Source organism: Aptenodytes patagonicus, chromosome 1 (genome assembly GCF_965638725.1).
Source record: "Aptenodytes patagonicus chromosome 1, bAptPat1.pri.cur, whole genome shotgun sequence".
NCBI lineage: Eukaryota > Metazoa > Chordata > Aves > Sphenisciformes > Spheniscidae > Aptenodytes > Aptenodytes patagonicus.
In genome coordinates, this window is record NC_134949.1 from 62,659,902 (window position 1) to 62,681,855 (window position 21,954).

The following is a 21,954-nucleotide window of genomic DNA, read 5'->3' on the forward strand; positions in this document are numbered from 1 at the left end:
ACAGGAGGAGGAACGCATTAACTGCCAACACAATGCCAGCAGCTAATGCTCCACCCCTGCCTTGGGAATCTGGAAATGCTTCAGTGTCAGAACTGGAAGCCGCAGAATAAAAGCCCTGGCCTTTAGCTCGCTAGAAAATGTTATAAAAATACACCAGGGACCAGCTAACGCTATAAAGAAAAAAAAAATTGAGTTGTTTTTAAGATAAATTCATACAGCAAATTCAAATCTGCCTTGAAGAGAAAATAGCTCCTACTCTGAGAATCTTAGAAAGACAAAAGCACAATGAGGGAATTCTTCACTGATTGTTTAGGTTTTCCCATTTGTTTTCCACTAATGCAAGCATCACAAGTAATTGAAAATAAGACAACAGTTACTCTATTATAATAGCTAGGAACACAAGGAAGGAATCAATTTGGAGCAGACCGCTTTTAGCGGTTTCTTACGTGAAGTCTCTTGAAGAGGTCTAGAAACAATTCTGTAGACCTTTCAGTTCACTCGCTCCTCTCTGCTCCCCTGCTTCTAGAAACACGTATTACTTACTTCCCCCGGAGTTCCCCACAGTCAACTGCCACAGAAGTTCAGCAACTTGCCCTAAGACTGTGACATTTTGAGCAGAGTTGGACACGCACACAATTCATATCCTTACTAGAAGGCTTCTGAGCACGGTAAGCGCTCACTCATATCCCATCCTTTTAACAAACTGTAACAAAGCGATACCAAACTCTTTGCTGCTCATTTTGAACAGCAGCAACCTAACCGCTCTGTAGAGAGGGGAAGTCATGTCAAAATTTCATTTCAGAGGCCGCAGCCAGCAAGCTGCACGGCACGAAGGCAGGGAAGGGGGCAGAGTAACAGTGAGAGCACAGGAGAAGGCAGGGCGGGGAAATTGGGGAACCTCGACTAAGAAAAAAACCCCATGAGGTAACCAAGAAGTAACCTGGGAAACCATTTTTTATGAAAGAGTAATACTCAGTATTACAAAGCTTATCATTAACCACCCTTCCCTCCCCCCCAAGACAAAGACACTTACTCTCTTCTCTGTATCATCCCCTTTTCTAAGGAAGGGCAGAAATCTGAAGTTTGTACACGTACACCTTTGAAAAAGCAGACACACACGTCAGTGTTTACAATGCGTTTGATAGGACAACCACTTTATTACAAAGAACAAACAAAGCTTTGAAATAAGACTGATCAACTTGAATTGTACAAAATGTCAGTTTCCTTGTAGAGGTCCTTAAGTAACAGGCTGTAAGACTAAGTTCACGTCAAATTCGCTATCCTGAAATATCAGATAACAACAGTAATACTTCTTCTATCTTCAGAGTTTATGGCATGATCATGTGCTCTACTCCAAACTACATTCAAAAGATATTGCTATAATTACTTTGAGAACACAAAGTGTTGGTTATCGTTCACTTCATTTCCACTTTCACAAGAACATTCTTAAGGTGAAGCTGTAGCAGTGTCTGCCGTAAGTGGCACGACTGTCCTGTACTTACACAGTCACAACTCCCCTAAGGAGTTCAGTAAACCTAGACATTTCTACAATACGGATACCGTCTCCTGATAGATATCAGCTTCTGTTACGTGTCCGTTAGCGATACACGAAATAAATGGATGACACAGATTCTCAGAGAGCCGATGTCAACAGTCTTCCAAACGAATTTAAAATCGAACAATCAATATTTGTCTGATATCTAGCTGATAGGCAAATAGGTGGGATTTAGACGTTATAAATACAGTTCTAAAAACAGACCACAAAGTGTATTTTACAGCGTGTACCACGATTTCATTTTAAAGTAAAACTGTGAGGAACTAAAGATTTGCATATGATCACTATTCAACATCACCCAGCTTGGACAAAGAAGAGAAAGTGACATCTTATGTCAAGTCAGCTGAAGAAAGCACACTTACAAGGAAATTATACTTTCATTGAAAACGCCACAGTTTTACCCTTTGGTAGTTGTGACATACCCACTGAAAAAGAAATTGTGCAAAGCATGTGAAACCAAGTGCAAAAAAACTCCACCCAGACATACCCAACAGATTTTATTCTTAAATAACAACTCTACAATCACAGCTATCAACCAATAAAATCAAAGCCACAAGTGTTTTCTCTAAAGGCTTCTTTCACAGTACTAATAAGAAAAACCAAGTTCTATTCTTCTAGTTAACAGCTCGTGTACGGTACTTCAGTTATCAGACAGTATTGGTAGTGAGATCATACCTGATGAAATGGACCATTAAAACACAAATATTTTAAAGCCAGTTAACTTCAGGAGAAGTCCTATACATTCATACTATAAACACTGTTTAAAGTGAATCTGGGATATCTGTCGTTGTCATGAACACAGGATTTTTCTCTGGAGTAAAACCACGTGTATTACTCCTGTGCCACAATTAACACTATTACAGCGATTTATGGTCCCCAGCACTTTTTATATGCTATTATAGCATGTGATGTGTTGTGATATATTAAGGCTGTATCAGCACTTCCATTACAACCCTGATTTTCAGGGTAGCTAAAACTTGGCTATTAAATCTGCCCTGGGATACTTGAGCTGTTAAATCTCTAATATTTTAGCGATAGTTCTCCCACCAAACCAGGCACATCCTTTCTTTTAGTTTATATATTTACAAATGCTCTTAAGACAAATTTAACTGGCAGAGGCAAGAAATTCTACCTTGATGTATAGTCTTTTGGCATTCGGGGCAAAATTAAAGTGCAAAGTATAAACTTCATTGCACAGTAAATAATTTAGATTTTATTATTTTAAAATAAATCTTATTTAGGTGCCTCAATCTATTCACCTAGTGACCTTGTCCAACTCAGCCATCTTCCTCTACACTTTGGTAAACATAGGTTTATATATAGATATATAAATAGCATTTAAAATGTTTACCTTTATTTCCCCACTGTGAACAAATTTTTTCTTGTAGCATAGGAATGGATCAACCTATTCCTAGAAGTAATGCTTGTTGAATTTATCAGCTAGCTAGTTAATGTAAAATGATGCATAGTAAAAGGGAGATACTGAACTTGATTGGTAGAATATACTGGTAAAGCAAACAAGCACTTAAGAAGATTAATTGGAATAAATATGTTGAAAGTTGCCTTATAATACGTGCAAAATTGCTTACCATGTATTCTAAACTTTGGTTAAAATTTTCAGATTGAAGTTTTACAGAAACATTATGGAAGCAACACAAGTGATTACAAACACAGGAATGAGGTAAGTTATTATTAGTGCAAAAAGCAAGCATATGCTAAAAGCAAAGCATATGGATTTAAAAAAAAGAGAATGAATCTCATGGAAGTTTTAATACAAGACCAGAAAGGTCTCTTGTAAACATTGGTATTTACAAGTTTAAGATTTGTACAACTACAAAAGGATAATTCTAAATACTAGTAGTGCATTTACAATGAATTTACGTTTTTTTGTAATAAGAGAAATGACTAAGTTTATCTTTTTTCTTTTAAATCTTCAGGGGATATCTTTCAAGATTAAGATATTTGTTACAAATAGTAGAAAAATCATTTCTTTACAAAAAAAGTATATATTAAAATATTTGTACATTTTAAGTTACTATATAATAACTGGAAATTTTTGCCTTGTACTCAGGCGCCACAATGAAGAACGTGGTATAAGGAAGTGAAACCAAACAGAATTTGTTCATATACCAAATCTTATGAATTATCTATGCAAGATCTGTAGCAATCATGGGGACTCTACCTCAAATACTTCTGCATGTGCCGATTTTTTATTCAGTTATTTTTCATTTGAAACTGTGTGGTTTTTTACATTTTAACTATCACTACCAAAAAGAGCTACTGGATAGAGTATGGTCCTCCACCCCACCATCTTCAATATAGTTTCTATATGATACTCATACCTGAGCAAGGCTCTGTAACGCTGATGTTTCAAACGTAAAAAAGGTTATATATTTTTAAGATAAAAACAATGCAAAAATAAAATATTTGTAGCATTTACAAATAGTACAAGAGTTACATTAAACACTACATTCGAAACTTGAGATTTATTATGTTGCTTCTACTTTGAGCTTGACGTTTTCATATCTGCAAAAAGAAGGAGACATTGTTAAATATTTCATAATTTCACATCGTGTACATGGTCAAACACTTTCAAACAACTACTGTTTCAGAGTTCTGGGATACAGATCATGGTCAAAACCCTTGCCAATTAAAGGGTTAAACCAGCACTGGAATACTAAACATTACGGAGGACAACTTCTTCATTGTTGCTCTCCACCTTAGGAAAACACATGTCAAAAAACAAGCAGTGGTGTATTCAACAGTTCGCTTTCAATCACACCCTGTGGATCACAGCCCACAAACTGAGCGGTCAGCTAAACCGATACAACAGTTCATTGCTCCCCGAGGGGGTGGGCACACTCCCCTCGCTCTGCCGTTCCTAACCTTCCTCCATGCTCACAGGACTTCTTGCTGAGCGAAGCCAGCTCCCAACTAGCAGAAAGCTAAGCTGGAAAGGGCAAGGAGCGGGACGAGAGGAGAAGCCAACAAAACTTCTTGTTTTGAGCCCCTGGATTGGCTTACTTAAAAGGTGAGCCAGAACTGATCAGGCTAAAAACTAATCTTTATTTTCAGTGGATCCAGTCCCACACCCAACTCATCATGAACCTGTACAAATTCAAGTGCAGGGACAAGATGACAAAACCTCTTCTGGCTATAATACGGACTTTAAAGTGTATGAGAGTCATGAAAATGCACCTTACGTCACCTTATGAAAAAATTTTCTAATAAGGAGGGGGAAAAGACTGAAAAAACTGATTACACCCATGCATGTAACTGGATTACTTATTAGAATGAAAAACTTCTGAGCTGAAGTGAAACCCAGGGAAATCAGAAGCTTACTAGGCTTTTATTATTTGAGGGACTGGGTAAGACTCAATAACCAACATTTCAGTATTTGCTTGTCTTTGCTTGTGAACAAATATAAAAAACTTTTAAAAATGTTATGTCAAATTCAACAACTAAATTTTCTTAAAACTTTATTAGGAACAAAACGACATTTCAAGAACTTCACATGCACTGCCAAGAAAAGTGTTGGTTCTAGAGACACAACACGCCATTTTCTCCATCACAGCTACAGCCCATTTAAATGCTGCGTCTGTCACTGACTTTACCTTGAAGCCATCGAACTTGTGTGGCTGGTCCGTACCCTCTCTCATTCTTTGCAGAAATTCTGAACACTATTGCAGGTCGGGAAGTGTAATCAACATGAGCATTTGAAAGCTGGGCAGCAGTCACTATACATGATGTTTTAAGACCGCAGTATATTCTCATAAATACAAGCTGACTTGGATTTTCCTGTAATTGTGTGGAACGGATTGCTAAGTAGGCAGAATATTCTAAAATATTTCCAGAGGGTGAAGCAGGAGGCTCCCAAGAAAGATGAATACAGTCTACACTCTGAAGAAAAAGGGAGAAAATGTGATAGTATGTAGGTAACCGTTAGATACTCAAATATACATATATATATATATATAAAAAAACCCCAAACAAACAAACAGAAAAACCTCTAAAGATCATCTGAAAATGCTAACCTAACTTCATAACTCTTTGGAGGTAAAGATGTCTCTTTTGACTTTTTTTTTTTCTTTTAAAAAGCATGGTAAACTCTTATAGATTCAAGGATGCAGAAAGAGAAAATCATGGGGAAACTCTCAGATGATTAAGATGTGTATCTGGTAACATGATCATTAAGTCTTAAAATAATTCTTTGTAGCAATTTTCTTAAAGAATATTACATTGAGCAGAGTTAACCAATTAAGCATTTGACACTATTTTATATGACAATTCTAACTTGGAAAAAAACCCCAACAACAAACCAACTAAAAACAAGAGTTGTGAGATTAAGCTTGTGACCAGAACTTTATACATCAGAACTAGAATTACCTATATTTCTCACCTTGGTGATTTTGACTGTTGAAGGAGCTCCAGGAAAACCCGGAATGCAAGTCTTGAATTCACTGACTTTACTGAAAGGCCCAACACCACAGCCGTTAATTGCAGCAACTCTGAACCTGTACACTGTGCCTGGAAAAAGATCCTGTTTCTTAAGTAATCTGTAGTCTGGTACATCTGCACTTTCCATCTGGAAACAAAGCAACATTTGTGTTAATTTTTAAAATATTCTAAACACAATTAGCCTAAAAAAAAATAAAGTGGGTAGCGATAAACTGAGATTAGTAAGTTTAATTGAAACTGAAAATCGATCTAACACTTTTGTACTTAAATCAGAATTTAAGTTGGTTAAAGTTGGTTAAGTCAGAACCTAAAAAAAGGTTCTGACTGAGGCACTAGCTCACCTCAAAACAGCTGATCTAAAAAGCGATATGAGACTACACCTCTGACACCCCCCCCCCCCCATTTTTCAGTCATTTAAATTGAATTGCACCTCTTGGTCATTTTTACTTGGGAAAGTAAAAGCAAAAGTAGCATTTCCAGCTGCATAGCTTATGATTTAATTAGCATACTCTTCTGTCCTAAAAAATATTTTTCTTTCAAAAACAGTTATTCCTATAGTTAGGAGTTGCAATTTGATGCGTAAGTAATCAAAATGTTTTCAAAGAAAGGCACTGTAAGTTAGTAACAAACAGGTTTCTGAAAAAGTATGTGCTGCTGTACTCCCATGTTTAAAATATTCATTGATGCATCCCTGAAACTTCCAATGGAACTACGTTCCTTCTGAATAATGTATAAGAAATCACAATCAATGTAAACACTGTAAAATGTACTACGCTCTTTAAAACTAAGATGTGCAATATTTACAGTGAAGTGCTTTCTTTGAAAGTGTTCTGTTTTTTGGTTTCTGTCTCAAGAAAACATATACCCATCATTTTTGTTCTTAGTTTGCTAGGACATCATTAATTTACAATCATAAATTACTTAATGAAATCATTAAGTTTCACCATCAAAACTGCAACATCTTTGCAAGTTTCACACATACAGGATTTTCATATATAAACTTACATGTGCAACAACATTAAGTTAGAGAAATCTAATACAAAACCCACTACAGTTCCATATCTAGTCTTTTTAAACAGCCTATAGCCTATGTCTTATTAATATCTTTAACAATTTGTAAGCAAAGATTCTGGAAACAGAGAAGAAACTTTGATCAAAACATTTCAATGCTGTGCTGAAATAACATATTAAAAAGTTGGGGTTTTTTAAGAATTTTTACTGGTTTGAAAGTTCACTAAGTTTAAAATTCTTTCCTAAGGCTAGAAATAGAAATACGGAAAGAATTAGCAATAGCACAATAAGACATTCCAAATTATCTTATAAAAACAACAGAAGAAAATTAATTTGGTTTAGGAAATAGTAAAAAAAAAGGTGAGCAAAATACAGGAGGAACAACACAGTCACAAAATACAAAACTCCTATGAGCACCAGATCCTGCTGCAGTGTCAGAAAATCACACATTTTGTTGTCAACCATATGAGCAACAGATTCCAAAATACATATGTGCAAGTATGTCAGAGAAGAATTAGCAGCTACCTTGTTAGAGATGCTCAGTGTTTCCTCTGGCAGCAAGTAGAACTGGCTCACCACAGCACTGTTGTTCTTAAAAATTCCAACATCATACCACTGCCGGTCTCTTGTTTTCACCGGTGCCATTTGTCTTTGTGGAGTTTTCTAGCATTTGAAGAACACGTTATGTAGACTACCCATACTTCAATGTAATGTAAAAAAAATGTTAAGACTCTAGTTTATGTAACAGACAACCCCCTTTCATACAAGTGTTACTCTCTTATACTTCAAAGGAATAAGCATATATTATTAAAGTACTGTTCAAAACCAACTGGTTCTTACACATTGATTTAGACACAGTCCATTATTTAAAAAAAAAAAAAAAAAACCAAACAGTTGGGATGTCACCTCCGACATTCTAGTTTAAACAGGGAGGGGAAGAAGTTTAAAGCTGTAGAACTATGTGTCTGTAGCAGCATGTAGTTGTGAGTTAATTTCACTCCGAGGTTGAGAAGTTCCACAACATGGTCCAACATCAGTAGCTCTACCTGGGATTCAGCTATACCTCAGCCCCAAACATACTCTCTTTCAAGCTGCTGCTGAACTCGCTTGCAGCTGAGAACAGGGCCTCTGCTGTGGCATGGAGCGATGGTGGTGGAGGGCATGGGAACTGTCCCTGACTGACCCAGAAAGACAAACTGTCTTTCTTGCTTGTCTCCAGGCACCAGGGAGGGTGCTTGCATGGTCAGTGTGCCCAGCACAGACAGGCCACGATCCTGTTAGCATGGAAAAGGGGCAGGAGTGGCAGATGCTATTGGCAAAAGCACCCCAACCCTTTAGTAGCAGCTGCTTCTTCCCATCCTTAGCTCCTCTCTTTTGGTGGCAACAGTGGCACCTTGGTTTTGTGTATTAAGTTGTAAGCAGGTGAAATAGGAAGCATTTACTTTTTCAGGCAGTATTTACAGCTTGCATAGCCAGTCCCCATCTCCTCTAGGGAAAAACATCAAGATGTCAGTTTAGTTGCGTTTCAAACCTATAGATCAGCAGCTAACACTAGTCTGATCTAATACATACTTCATTTTAAATTTAGTTGTGCATACAGAAAAACATTTTACATTTGCACATCATGCAGCAGAGAGACCATTCCACTGTGCCAGTCAATAAAAATGATTCAACAGCTGAAACACATACTTGGATCTCCTCCCAACTACACAACTGCTACTTAGACTCAAATCAAACCCACACAATGCAATTAGTTTTACAACAGAAATGTTTACCCCTGTATTATTCACTTAAAACCCTAAATATACATTGCTTTTCTTTCAGAGATAGAACTAAAGGAAAACAGAAGAGCCCTCACAACTGATCAACAGAACAATAAATACAGCAATTTGATTGTACTTTTTCAGACTTACAGAGGAGTGTGAATCATTTGTCTGTCCAGTACTGACCCTTGTCGAAGGCATGATATAAGCAGTTTCAGCAGCTAGAAACAAGAAGTTATATTTAAAAAGCTTAAGTGATATGAAAAACTCAACACAAAGTCCACAGAGTATGAAAGTTGACCTCAATAGCCATTTACAAGTATTTGTTGCAAAAGTATGTCTCAGACTTCTTTTGCATGCAGTTCTATTTATAAACATGAACAACTAATTTTGGCTTGCGCCATATTCACAAAACAATTGTAAGAGCCCGGCATTACAGGCTGCTACAGATAATACAGACAGAAGGCAGGACTCAGAAAATCCTAGAAAGTGACAGAATTATGAAATCGATACGAAATATTTGTGAACAAATAATCTAAATACCAGATCGAGGCACATACTGCTGACATTATATGAATCGTCTAAGCATGAAATCTTAATTTGAATGCATTGTTTCTGACATTAACACAGTCTGAATTCTGAACATGAGCAGTTAATCTTTAAACAATCCTAACAAATGGGAAAAGAACATTTATTAAATTTAAAGTGGAATCTTAAAAAGATAAATTAAAGCACATAAGCACTAAGCACATGAGCAACGCAAGGGAATATTAGTATTCTATACTTGTGTTTCTGGGTTTTGCTTTTAAAATACAGTACTGTTTACTAAAAGTTACACTACTCACAGCATCAACAAGAGAATACAGTTCTCTAGTTAACACTCAAAACAATAGCAAGCACAGCCTGTTGATATTCATGAAAAACAAAACTTGGAAAACTACCAATATATGTTCGGTTTCTGCGTTGCTGCTTACTTCAGCTATTTCAAGCAGACTGTGAAGAGGTCACCACATTTGACTAGCGGTGAGCTAGCCACATGAACTGGCCATATTTGGTACAGAGGTCAATTGTTTAAAATCAAAACCATCTAAGGTTACTATTTGTAGTCTTTTGCTGACTAAATAAACAATCACTGAATGAAAGCAAATGTGCTGTGGGCACCAAAACTGGCTGCCACTGCTATTTAGAAAATGGGCTTCTGCATAAATGAAGATTTAAAGGACTTTTCACTTACAGGAAACAAAGTGGTTTACAAATGTATAAAAGGAATATCCTGATTTTTAGAAGATGTTTAAATCATAGCAGAGATCATCCAGGCTGCCCAAGGTCCTCAACACCCAAAGCCCTATCTCAATCCCATGTACTAGTCAAGATGGGAATCCCACCACACTAGAGGAACTCTGATGGCCTTAGATATATATGGCTCAAAATACAGTATGTGAAACACATTTCAAACCTTCAGATTTTGAATTGAATGTTGTTAGTGAAGTTTCATCTTTAACAACTGCCCCATTTGTACTTGATGATTCAGTTTTAACAGCCTGCTGGGTTACCATAGTTTGTGTGCTGGAGACAGTACTGGATACAGAAGCATCAGGATTTACAGTTCGTTTGTCCAAGTCATGTAATTCACCTACATTTGCTGAAGTCTGAGGACCTTAAAAAAAGAAAATATTAACCAGAATTCAATATTGGTAACACCTAACCAATCTCAATTTGATCTAATGGCTTCAGTTTCATATAAAACCAGAGTTTAGCTCAGATTTAAGTTAGACTAGATCTGATCATATTAATTGCTAATGCTTTCTTTAGGTATATAACTTAACAAGAGCCTGTCTGCATAGTCATAAATAGATATACGTAAACAGTTACACTGAAATGGCAATTTCATCTGTTTTAAGCTTGCTATTCTATATCTATTTGGTTACAAAAGGATTAATTTGGAAAAAAAAATCCTAATATAAAGAGAAAGATCTACACAAATCAGTATGACAGATTTGTAACAATCAACTTAAGATTAACCACTGTGGAAGTCTGTTTCTCACATAGCACAAAGATCCAAAATTTCCACGCAATACTTAAATTACACTGTGAAGAAAATGAAAATCCAACAACCTATAAATTACATGAAAGTCAAATATAAACAGATCAGGTGATAAGATCATCTGATTCACCAGACTGAACTTAAGGCACTTCAGTGAAATGCCTAAATCAGTGCCTAGTCATCTTCTATTTCCTCTACAGTCAAGGAGAAACACGCTCCTCTCTACGTCGCCTAAAATTTTACATCGGCTAATAGCTTTTCACTATTAACAGACAAAAGTAGTGTCAAAGAGAGCCTGGAGTTACTGTCACCTTAATGTTGTAAAATGAATCTGGTCCTGTCAGTCTGTTCTTTGATGTTAAAAAGGGGTTTTTATGTTTAAAGAGACACATTTGTCATCATAACAATGAATATATTGAGAATTTCATGTCCCTTGCAACACTTCAAACAACTTAAGATTTCATTTTTCCTTGTATCTTCTAAAACTATGTACAATAATAACTAGCACAAGTTGGTTGCTTTTAAACCACAAAGGCCTCTAAAATAATTTTAAATTGCAAGACAAAAATAATCTTATTTTATGTTTATGAGATGAATTTTAACTCTCACTTTTTAATTAATTTTTATTCTATAGTCATCTTACTTGAAGTACAAACAGGCAAAAGAGAAAGGGCATTTGATTCTTTGAATCCTGTAGCATCTGCATGGTTTTTCATAGTCTCCTGTGTAATCTTGTTTTCAGGTGATGCAACCTTTTCTTTTCCTTCTACTTTTAATAATGAGTTGGATGAAAGAGAAACTTGGACCTAACCAAAACAACACATTTGTTAATGTTTAACTGCAAAGTTCAGAAATTTCAGTTGCAAACATGGCATGAAAATGCTTGCTCGAAAACAACAAACAAAAATCCTCCAACAAATCCCCCTAGCACTTCAAATTAAAACAAGAAACCAACCTCACAATTCACCTTTTCTTAGCCATTACGAAACAAAGACTCAAACTCTAAGTTGACTTGGAAGTGTCCCTGACACATGCTAAATTTTATCTGAGAGTGAGCTCACATTCTTATGTTATACACGGAAGTTCACTGACGCATACATTTAGTCTATTGGGGGGACTTGAGGGGACGGGGAAAGTCACAATTACAGAGGCTTTCAACCTTTGCTTTCCTGGCACATACCTAAGATATTTCTACTGCTAGCAAAATTCATAGTACTTCTATGTGTGTTTTCTACAAGAATACATTATGGATCCCATACAGACCTGAGGCCTTACACAATTAAGAAAAGGTCTACATTTCTAAAAATGTGATCCTTTAGCCAGAGTTTTTCCTCCATCTTTCTTTTAAATTGGCAAAACAGTGGAACATGTACAACTGCACAACCAGAATAGACAATAATTGGGTTTATACTGTAGTAGGAACCTACAACTAAGCAGACTAGCATAAAAACACTAACAAAGAAGGAATATGCGTTATTCTTTTTGCCTCCCACGTTAATTTCACCAACATTTTGAGGATGAATAGCATTTCTACTGGTATCAGGCTCCCAGTTCACATTCTGGAAGTCAATACAGTTGCAGTTTCCTTTCTGCATTACCAGGAAGAGGACTTTAAAGACTGTCTGTCAATCATAAAAGTAAGAAGCATGTAAGAAAACAGACACAACTACTTCAGCAGGTGTCTTTCTTTTTTGTTTGATTTTGTTTTTTTCCTAAGGCCTAAAACGTATGCAGGGACTTTTAAAACTGAGAAAGTGTTTTGGCAGTTCTCTCGCTTCCCACACTACTTTGCCACTTAGGCATTTTTCAGTTTACACTTACGTTATTAGGAATGACATTATTTGTTTGGCTGGGATGATCCACCTTCATTTCTGGATAAGGGACACTAGGCAATGATTGTGGACTTTGATGTAGAGAAGAGCCACCTTTCAGGTAAACAAAAGCAAATTCCAATCAGTTACATAAAACTTAATATTATGTTGGTTGGAATCTATTCCAGTAAGCAAGAGGGAAACCCAAAGTTGCCTGAAGGAAGACTTGGTTGTAAGACTGAAATGAAACTGCATGGCCAAACAGTCAGATAAAATCCCTTCCTCACTGTTTCCTTTCTCAAATCGTGCCCAGCACTATACAAGTATCTTCATATTCAAATAGCTGGCCAAAACTGACAGAGACAAGTTAAAGCTGAGTTCTCCATAATTATGATGCAGACATTTTGGGAATAACCAAAGAAATAAGGTCTCTCTCTCCAAATTGTTTAAAAAACCAAACAAACCCAACTCGTATTAATTACTTATGCAATCCTCTACTCTACCTTTGCACAAACATTAGCATAATGTGATCTGACTACTACCTTGTGAACTCAGCACTGATGTCTCAGGAACCCCAGTACCAGGTATTCCAGCCACTGATGGCACTGGTGAGTCAGCATGTAACTGAAGAAGATATCCTTCAACTGTAGGTACTTCATCCCATTTCACTTGAAAAGAGTTGGTTGTAGCTCTAATCAGCTGTACCTGTGATGGTGCTGGAGGTTTCTCTACAAGAAACCAATAAAACACAGATGGCATGTTTGAAATTTCCCTCCTTTATCAGTTTAAGAAATATCTACATAATGCAAGCAAAATCAATAGCTCCTTTTTCACTTATGTACAATATATACCAGATTCAACCAGAAAGTTGTCAAAGGTGGCAAGTCAAGTCAGAGAATTATAAAGTGTCATTCTAGAGTGTTCAAAAATGCTGAAGTTTTGATGCTTTCTTTGGTTTTTAATGGCTCTTCTGCTGCCAGTAAGTCTTTGGGTTGTATATATGTCATTATAGGGATTACAGAGATAAGAGATCCTCCTCCTTTCCTAAAAGGCTGCACAAAGCTCTTTGGCTCCTAAAGCTTTACAGATTCCTGGAAAGGATTCACAGAAGATTGTGCTTCCTTTTTGCTTGCTCTCTGCAGCTAAAGTGAGCTTTCCCTCAAACTTCTTCTGTGGAAGCTGAACCCTAGGCATGATTCAATGCCAATGACCTGCTCCCCACACTCACCTTGATGCCTGACTAGGCTGCACTCTGAAGCACATCCCTCCCCTGCTACTCTTTTTCATCTTCTGACCTTCCTGAGGGGCCGGGGGCAGGGCGAGAAAACACGATCTCCAAAATGTTTCACAATCTCCAGTAACCATTCCCACGCTTCCACGTGAGTGGGCAACAACTCCCTCCCAAAAGTACTATTCTAGTTCCCTCTCTCCCAATACTATCTCAGCTACTAATGAGCTATTAGTGCTCCAGAATTCCTTTCAGTCCCAGGAACAATTTGGTCCTTTCTCAGATTCAACAGTATCTTTTTGCAGTCCAAGAGATGAGGAAGCAGCAGCAGCAATGATCCCAAGAGAAGAAGGGGTTTGGTAAAAAAGAGTAAGTAGCAGCAGAACAGATCACTAAGAAGACAGGCCAGGAACCCTGAATTTAGGAAAAACACCCTTTAGCACCTTGTATCTACTGACTATGGCATGCAATGCAGAATCTAGCCACAAAGTTCTTTCAGAGGCTTTAAACAAGCCTTCCTAGTTTTTTCAGTTTAAGTTATAGCTGTAGCCTTCAAACAATCAACAGTGAAGTTTGGTTTATTTAAATAAGCTTTAAAATTTAAATAATCTTGTGAGTTTGCTACAGCTTTAGATGTTCTGATCATCAATGATGCCAGCTTCCCATATGTTATAAAATATGGAACATAATACAAGCCTCTTATTTATTTCTGACTCACCAGTATCAAGGTACCAAAGATCTTTGCAGCAAACTTGATTGTTCCAAGCTTTTCTGTAACCATCTCTACCACTCCAGATATACAGACGAGTGCCAACCGCTACAGCACAGTGTCCTGCTCTTGGCCCTGGTAACAAGTTACTTTTGTCCTCCTGGCAATCTGAGATCAGACCTATCCATTCTGTGGTATCTAGTAAATGAAACTTGAAAAATTTAGTTTCTAGATGTCTTCCAAAACAAGCAAACCAGATGTTAATACACTTAACTGCTCAGAGAAAATTAAAATAAATCATTTATTTTTATAGACAATTGCATTTAAATTTGCAATATTACAAAGAGAAGGTCGCCTTCCAATTAGTTTGCAAGATACGATCAATTAATACAGGATGAATTTTCTGACCTCTGGTTGTCTCTGTCAGGCAAATACAAGATTCAGGGATAGTACTATCACATTGAGAAAAAACTCATTTCAGGATCTGTCTCTTGTGTTCCACTATAAATGAAGAAGGAGTATCTATATTACTTAGCATTAAAGTTGTATGAACAAAGATTTGCATCAGCAAACCTGCTGAATGTTCGAATAATAATAATAATAATAATAAAACCCCACTTCTTAAGAAAGATGTAAAAAACTGGCATCTTCTTTAGCCAGCTAGGATTACAACTGTGTATCCTAAAACTTTTCTCAAGGTCTTCAAAATATTTATTCTACTCTGTTAGGAAAGTATTAATTCAAAATGCCCACACCCAGAAAGGCAGAAACACTGACCCAAATTAAGATAAGAAAATGAACCGGTACATTTCCATTCACCATCATGAGCAGAAATTTCACCTCCTGCTGACTGTGGAACCCATCCACCAAAAACATACATTCTGAAATATAGGAAAAGAGGGAAGAGGGAAAAAGAAAAGAAAAGCCAATTAACATCCAGATCTGCTGCATGTGCTCTCTCAAACTAGGACAAAACAGAAAATTTCCAGTGCTTTACAGTTCTAGTTTATAGCAGATTTTATTTGTGTCTAGTCTCTTTAGAAAGTATTGTTGCAGACATCTACCTTCTGAAATTTAGTAGTAAGTTAACTGATTAAGAAATCAACCAAACAAAACCCACCCCAAACTCCTCAAACAACTTCCCAGAAACAGAAGTTAATACTGTATCTTTTTTACAAACCACCAGACTGCTAATACTCTCCAAAAATCACACATTTACACGGAATTTCTACAACCCTTTGCTGCAGGCCTCTCAATAAGCCATTCTAAAATTAGAAGACCGGTATCTAAGTCAGATATCAAAATTTAAAAACATAACGCAGGCTACAAACTAATAACATTTTATGTAAATAATAAAATGCTAAGCTCTTGGATGATAAGATAACAAAAAACTTTCACGCTTCTTTCCCCCCTTGCCTCTTTCTCCTCACGCCAGCTTGCAAATTGATATAAAATGGACTGAAATCCATGTTTAAAAGTCCATTTTATCAATGCTATCTGCCAAAACAAATCACATTGGCAAGAAGCAAAGTAATGAGGAACAGACTACAGAAAAACTGGCCCACGAAAATGTGGAATGGTTTTGCCTAGAACTAGTTCTACTCTTTGGGCAGTTTCTTTATGTAGCTAGTTCACTGTGTCACAGACACAGAGGCACTCAAGTTGGCTCCTCACAGACAGAGCCAGCTCAGGTCCAGCTGAGACCGCCCCAGAATGCACAAAGGTGCATTAAGAAGCCTGGAAAGCTGCTTGTGGGTTGGGCAGATTGTCCTGCTGGATGGAAACACTGACAGTTTGATATCCTTAAATTAACAATGGTACTTTTAAATTTCCACTGAGGTAGGATAATAGAAGCCGAAAAGTACTCTACAGGGCTGATGGTTTATACTGAGCAGTAGTGGATAAGCATCATCATTCTCCTACTAGGTGTACCTTTCTAGAGTTGAGCTTTTAACAACAGACATACTTGTTTCCTATTACATTGGCCGTATGGAGACTGCGAGGAAGTGGTACTGTCCCTTTAGTTTCTGGTCTTGACCAGGTCATGGTTTCTAAAAGAAAAAGAATAAAAACCCTCAAGCAACTTATTACTGTGTACTTCACTACCTGGATTTTAGGAGGGAACATACCTCTAACATTCAACAAAACAAAATTTCACCTTTTTAACATGGCCCCTTTAAGAAAGAAGGCGCAATAACAAGCAGTTAAAGCTTCTTTTAAAATTCACAGGAAATACTGACAAACTAATTGTTTATCAGTTTATCAGAAAGATATATTATGGTTTCATTATGGCTATTCAAATTGGTTATCATAGTGACAGTCTTTAAAGCACTCTAAGGAAACTATCTCACAGTGTAACCAAAATCAGTGAGGATAATATATGCAAACAATGTTGTATCTATTTAATTCCAAAAATTAGAGAAGGTTAACACTATGGTGTGAGTCCCAATAATGTCTGCACCACATCATGCCATTAATCATCACATGCTACAATTTTTCCTCTTAGCCAGTGAGGCCCCTTCACTGACTTCTACTGGCAAATCAACTCACCTATGTCAAGTTCCCAGAGATCATTAAGCCGACAGCCACACATCCCTCCAAAAATATACATCTTTGGACTTCCCAAATCTTTTCTGCAATATACGATGGCTGTGTGAGATTCTCGGGGAGACGGCAAGATCCCTTTGGTCACAGGAATACTCCAGCCGACAACTCCAGAACCGTGTTGCAGCTCCAGTTCATAGAAATCATTTAAATATCTAGGGTATTATTGACAAAGTATGAAAAATTCACTTATAAGCAAGATTACAAGTGAGCTTTAATCCCTGACCACTCCCAAGTATTACAGACTTCTGTCTTGGAAGAATGTAGAATTTTAAAATCCCAAAACATTTTATGGCATTGTGGACAGTACCAAAACTAAATGGATTTAAAACAAAAAATGAACTATTATAACTTGTTGCCTCTAAGGAAACATGCTTTCATATCATACTTGATACACTGTATTACATGAAAGAAACATAGAAAATTGGTAAACAACATTCTTAGCAGAAATTACTACATATGGACAAACTTGGAATGAACTGCAAAGTTGTGAGAAATACACGACGATGTGGGACATTAGAGATTAATTTCTGCAACTCTAAGGCAACAAAGGTGAAAAGAAGCTGTTTCTTTTCTGATGTCTTCGGGCTGGCCAACCATTAGTTATTTGTTGCTGAATCTATAAGCAAGTTATTTTTAGCTAACGGTCTTTGAATCTTGGCATTCACACCAGATACCTCTTGTTTACTGAGCTTAAAATTGCCAGTTTATAGCTCAGTGGATACAAGCGCTCTGAACTGCAGGTGAATGTGGATATAAAACTTCAGCATTATAGCACTGTTTGCTGATAATAAAGGCAACTTCAGCTGTTACTTCAAAAAAAAATTCCACATGAATTCATAATTGTTTTCCACAGCATTATAGAGGAAACTTCCATTGTGAATTCCCTGATGACTCATGAGACTGCTGATTTAAGTGATTCTAACAAATAAGCCATTCTTAAAAACATCACGCAAAATAATAGGAAAAATACCGAAGTCTACTCAGGTTTCCCTCCAAGTGTTAAAGCTGTCAGTCAGTGTTACATATTGTGGGATTAGCAGAAGAAATATTTAAGCTTCTTAGCATGTAACCCCTCTGCTGCACAAATAATCCGAATGCGAGTACTTGGTATGTAGGAGAGCCTCCCTAGAATGTTCCTCTTTAAAAATAAATTGTTAGATATGACAACTTTGAAGACATTGAATTCAAACCAAATCAGCATACCTGGGAACGTTATTATTTGAATCCTCACTTTCATTTGCCAGGCCACCAAATAAATAGCACTTGTTACCATATAAAGAAAAGCTGTGGCCAAGTCGAGGACAAGGTGGTGATCCAGTGGAAGGAGCTTGAGGTTTTACTTTTTTCCAGAGCCATCGACTTGCCTTAAAGACAAGAAATATATATTCAGAAATATTTGCATTTATAGTCATTCATAGTCAATAGAATTGACTCGTATATTTTCTGAATTATTTTTAAGGGAATGCTGGGCTTTTCTACGGATATACATTAAGAGAGACACATAAGAGCTAACCTTCATAAAACATTCAATATTTTATACTTTATTTAGACTATATGGAAGTCTCTTTTTCAAAGTTATTTAGATTTTCTCCATCTTCAGAATCTATTTAAAGAGTTTATTCTTCCTGGAACACAGCAAAGCTCACCTAACTTTCCTCTGCAATTGGTAATATGTGTTTTTTCATAAATAGATAAAATAAAGTAGTCCTCAAAACTGAATCACCTTTATACATTTCCTACCTGTAATTCATATAAATCATTACTGTATCTTCCATATTCAACCATTCCTCCAAAAACTAGTATTCTGGTACCATCACAAACAAATCCATGTGCTGCACAGCCTGGAGGAATATCTCCCCTTACAGCAGGAAGGAACCACTGATTTGTAGCTATAGTTAAAAAAAAAAACAAAAGAGAGAGATTTCAAACACTGAGAAGGAAAGTGTATTTTTAAACACCTCTGCTTTCTAAAGAATTACCTTTTACCTGTAGATAACTGTGAACAGGCTGTTTGTTTAACATGAAGTTTTAACTGAATTAAAACTTTTTTTTTAATAAAAAGAAAAGCAAACACCTCTATCAAACCAATGTTACTCAATATATGAATGGGCACATGAGGTCACTGTAACTAAGTCAGTTACCAAGGATCACCCAGCAATTTAATAGACTTGCCAAAAAAAGAGGCTAATGAGGAACATAAGTGCAGTTCCACACAAAAGAGATAACTACACTAACTCAGAGGGAGCTAGCCCTAGAAACAGGATTATTAGAGCTACAGCAGCATGGCAGTGTGCCTGGACTTAATAGCCCTATTGAAAAACTAATTACACTGTTCTGGGACCAATGTTAATATCTACAGAGCACTGCACTGATACATGGGAGAGGAGAGGCAGAGAGGCAAGAAAGAGCAACTGAGACTGCCTGATCCAGCAGCAGCATATTGGTATTTAAACTGTTCTGAAATGAAAGAATTACAGGAGATAATGTCTCCTTTTTCCTAAGCTTTTTTCATGAACATGAAGAAGAAAAATATTAAATTAGAAGCTTCCAGTGAATGTTGCTGCAGGGGATTAAGATGCCCTCGCTGTGTGCCAGCTCCTCAGAAGTCATCACACTCATAGCAAGAGCAATGGTTGACATCCCAGACTCAGGCAGCCCGGGTCACAACCCTCCATCTTAGCCCCCAGAAAAAAAAAAAAAAAAAAAGGTCAGTTTGGGCCAAAGACCCGTGTGGGAACTGGAACAACTGAGTTGTGATCCTTTTTGTTACTGCCGCAAAGGGTAAACACCTTTAGCAGAAAGTCTGGGCAGGAAAATTAAAAAAGTGATGTTAAGACTCATTCAAAAGGCACCCATCAGAACCTCTGTTCTGAAAGATAGTAAAACTGTAGTATCTAAAATCTTTCTTTAGATTACCCATCAAAACAGAAACATTAAGAGGTATTCTCCCCCCCCCCAAAAAAAAAAAAAGTGATTGAGTACAGCAGATCTTTAAGCTACCATGGAAAAATCTGCTTGAAGAACTCTAACAGTAAGCATTTTCCTCTTAATAAACTCCAAAAACCTCCAAAACATGTTTGTGCTCCCAGATTTTATCTCAAAAGCACTCAGCAAAAATACCATCACCTTTTTCTTGGGGGGGGGGGAAGGGGGAGGGAGGCGCACGATAAGAATAATTTTTGAACGATTCTTAAAAGTTGGCAAGTTAAAAGGCTAGTTAACATGCTCTCACTTTCACGCTTTTGGTATGTTGCACAAGCAGCCAGCACCGGCTGACTGAGAAGCACAGATCAGTCACCTAACTCTTCTGTCTCAGCCCAAGATCTGAAATTACACGAAACTTTTCCAGCCTCATACAGCATCCCTCACCGTAACTATTTAGGCATCTAATCTTTCACGAATAAAATCGGTCTTGGGCAGCTTCCTGTTTGGAAAGGCTCCCAGTGCCAACATGTTCACTTTTCTAACCAAGATTTCTATTTCAGCGTGTTCAGCTCTCGCGAGCTGCCACCAGAGGGAAGAAGGGGATTTGGACACTCGAGGGGGCTAATCCAGCCTGCACTCATTCAGCCGAGACCTACCAGGGGAGACTCTGCACCCCAGGACGAGGGGCTGGGAGAGCAGAACAGACGCGAGGCGCATAAGGAGATTTTCCAGGTTCCTTTTTCCCGGAAAGGAGCATTAACCCCGCAACATCAGCCAGGGCGCAGCACAACCCCGGGAGGACCCCTCGACCAGGCTTATTTCCCTCCCCCCCGCCCCACTTGGGCTCCAGACAGCTTTTCAGCGAGGGGACAGCCCGCCCGCCGCCCCCACAGCGCCAACGACTCAGCCGAGCCCCCCGCGGGCAGCCCCGGCGGAGGGCAGGAGGCTCCGGGTGTGGGGGTGCGATCCCCCTCGCCGTGAGGAGACCGGTGCCCAGCAGCGGCTGGCTGGTGCCACCGGCGGCTAGAGACGTGACAGCCCCGCCGCTGCCCCCCCACCCCCCGCCTCACAGCCCCGGGCGCCCCGGCCCCGCCCCGCGCGCTCCCTGCCCCCCGCCCGCGGCGGGCCGCGCCTGCCGCCCCGCCCCGCGCACCCGTGTTGTAGACGTGCAGCTCATCGGCGATGCCCTCGTTGCCGCCCCCGAAGATAATGACCAGCTCGCGGATGGCGACCGCGCGGTGCCCGTGGCGGGAGCGCGGCACCGGCCCCGTGAAGGAAGACACCCGCCTCCAGCTCAGTCCAGCGGCGGCCGCCGCCATCTTACCGCCACTCCCACAATGCACCGCGCGGCCGGGGCAGGCCGGCGGGGGAAGGGGGAGCGGCGGGTGGCGGCGGGGCGCCGCCGCGGGTCACGTGACGGCGGCGGGGCGGGCGCCTCCCGTGGGCCCGGGCCCGGGCCCAGGCCCGGCGGCGTCGGTTACTCTCGTCCCTGAGAGGGTGCTCCGACCGCCCGTCTCCTCCACGCGGCGGCCGCGGGAGGCGGCGATCGCCTGCTGGGTGCTGGCCTGCTCCCCCTCGGTGACGGGGTCTGGCCGAGAGGCGCAACGAGGGAGCTGCGGCTTGTCCCCGGCCAGGGCGGGGACTTGGAGGCCGCCTTCTCGGCGGCCCCAGGCGCACACCCTGGGCTGTGCCACGGTCGCCTCTACCACAGGCCTCTCTCTGCACGGCTCCTTCCGCCCGTCAGGAGCCCCCGGTCTCGGCCTTGCTTCGGCGGGAGCCCTGTCGGGGCGACTGGCGGAGACAAGCCTGCCCGCACCGCACCCCGGCTGTGGGGGGCGGCCGC

At 39.2% G+C, this 21,954-nt stretch overlaps 1 protein-coding gene across 3 annotated transcripts; it reads right to left on the minus strand.

Moving 5' to 3' along the window:
* Positions 1 to 1,132: 1,132 nt before the first annotated feature.
* HCFC2 (host cell factor C2) lies at positions 1,133 to 21,430 on the minus strand. Of its 3 annotated transcripts, XM_076339478.1 has the most exons (16): positions 21,265 to 21,430; positions 18,927 to 19,075; positions 18,390 to 18,550; positions 17,130 to 17,338; positions 16,546 to 16,630; positions 15,357 to 15,460; positions 14,589 to 14,777; positions 13,185 to 13,370; positions 12,653 to 12,756; positions 11,475 to 11,637; positions 10,244 to 10,444; positions 8,938 to 9,008; positions 7,550 to 7,687; positions 5,955 to 6,140; positions 5,170 to 5,455; positions 1,133 to 4,081 (listed from the first exon to the last, which is right to left on the minus strand). In XM_076339478.1, exons 1-16 carry the CDS (start codon positions 21,428 to 21,430, stop codon positions 4,056 to 4,058), a joined length of 2,424 nt encoding a protein of 807 aa, XP_076195593.1. In that variant the 3' UTR covers positions 1,133 to 4,055. The 3 variants fall into 3 exon arrangements, with proteins under 3 accessions (XP_076195593.1, XP_076195603.1, XP_076195582.1); XM_076339467.1 differs by lacking the exon at positions 1,133 to 4,081 and having other exon boundaries at positions 5,018 to 5,455; XM_076339488.1 differs by lacking the exons at positions 14,589 to 14,777; positions 21,265 to 21,430 and having other exon boundaries at positions 18,927 to 19,023.
* Between the last annotated feature and the right edge of the window lie 524 nt (positions 21,431 to 21,954).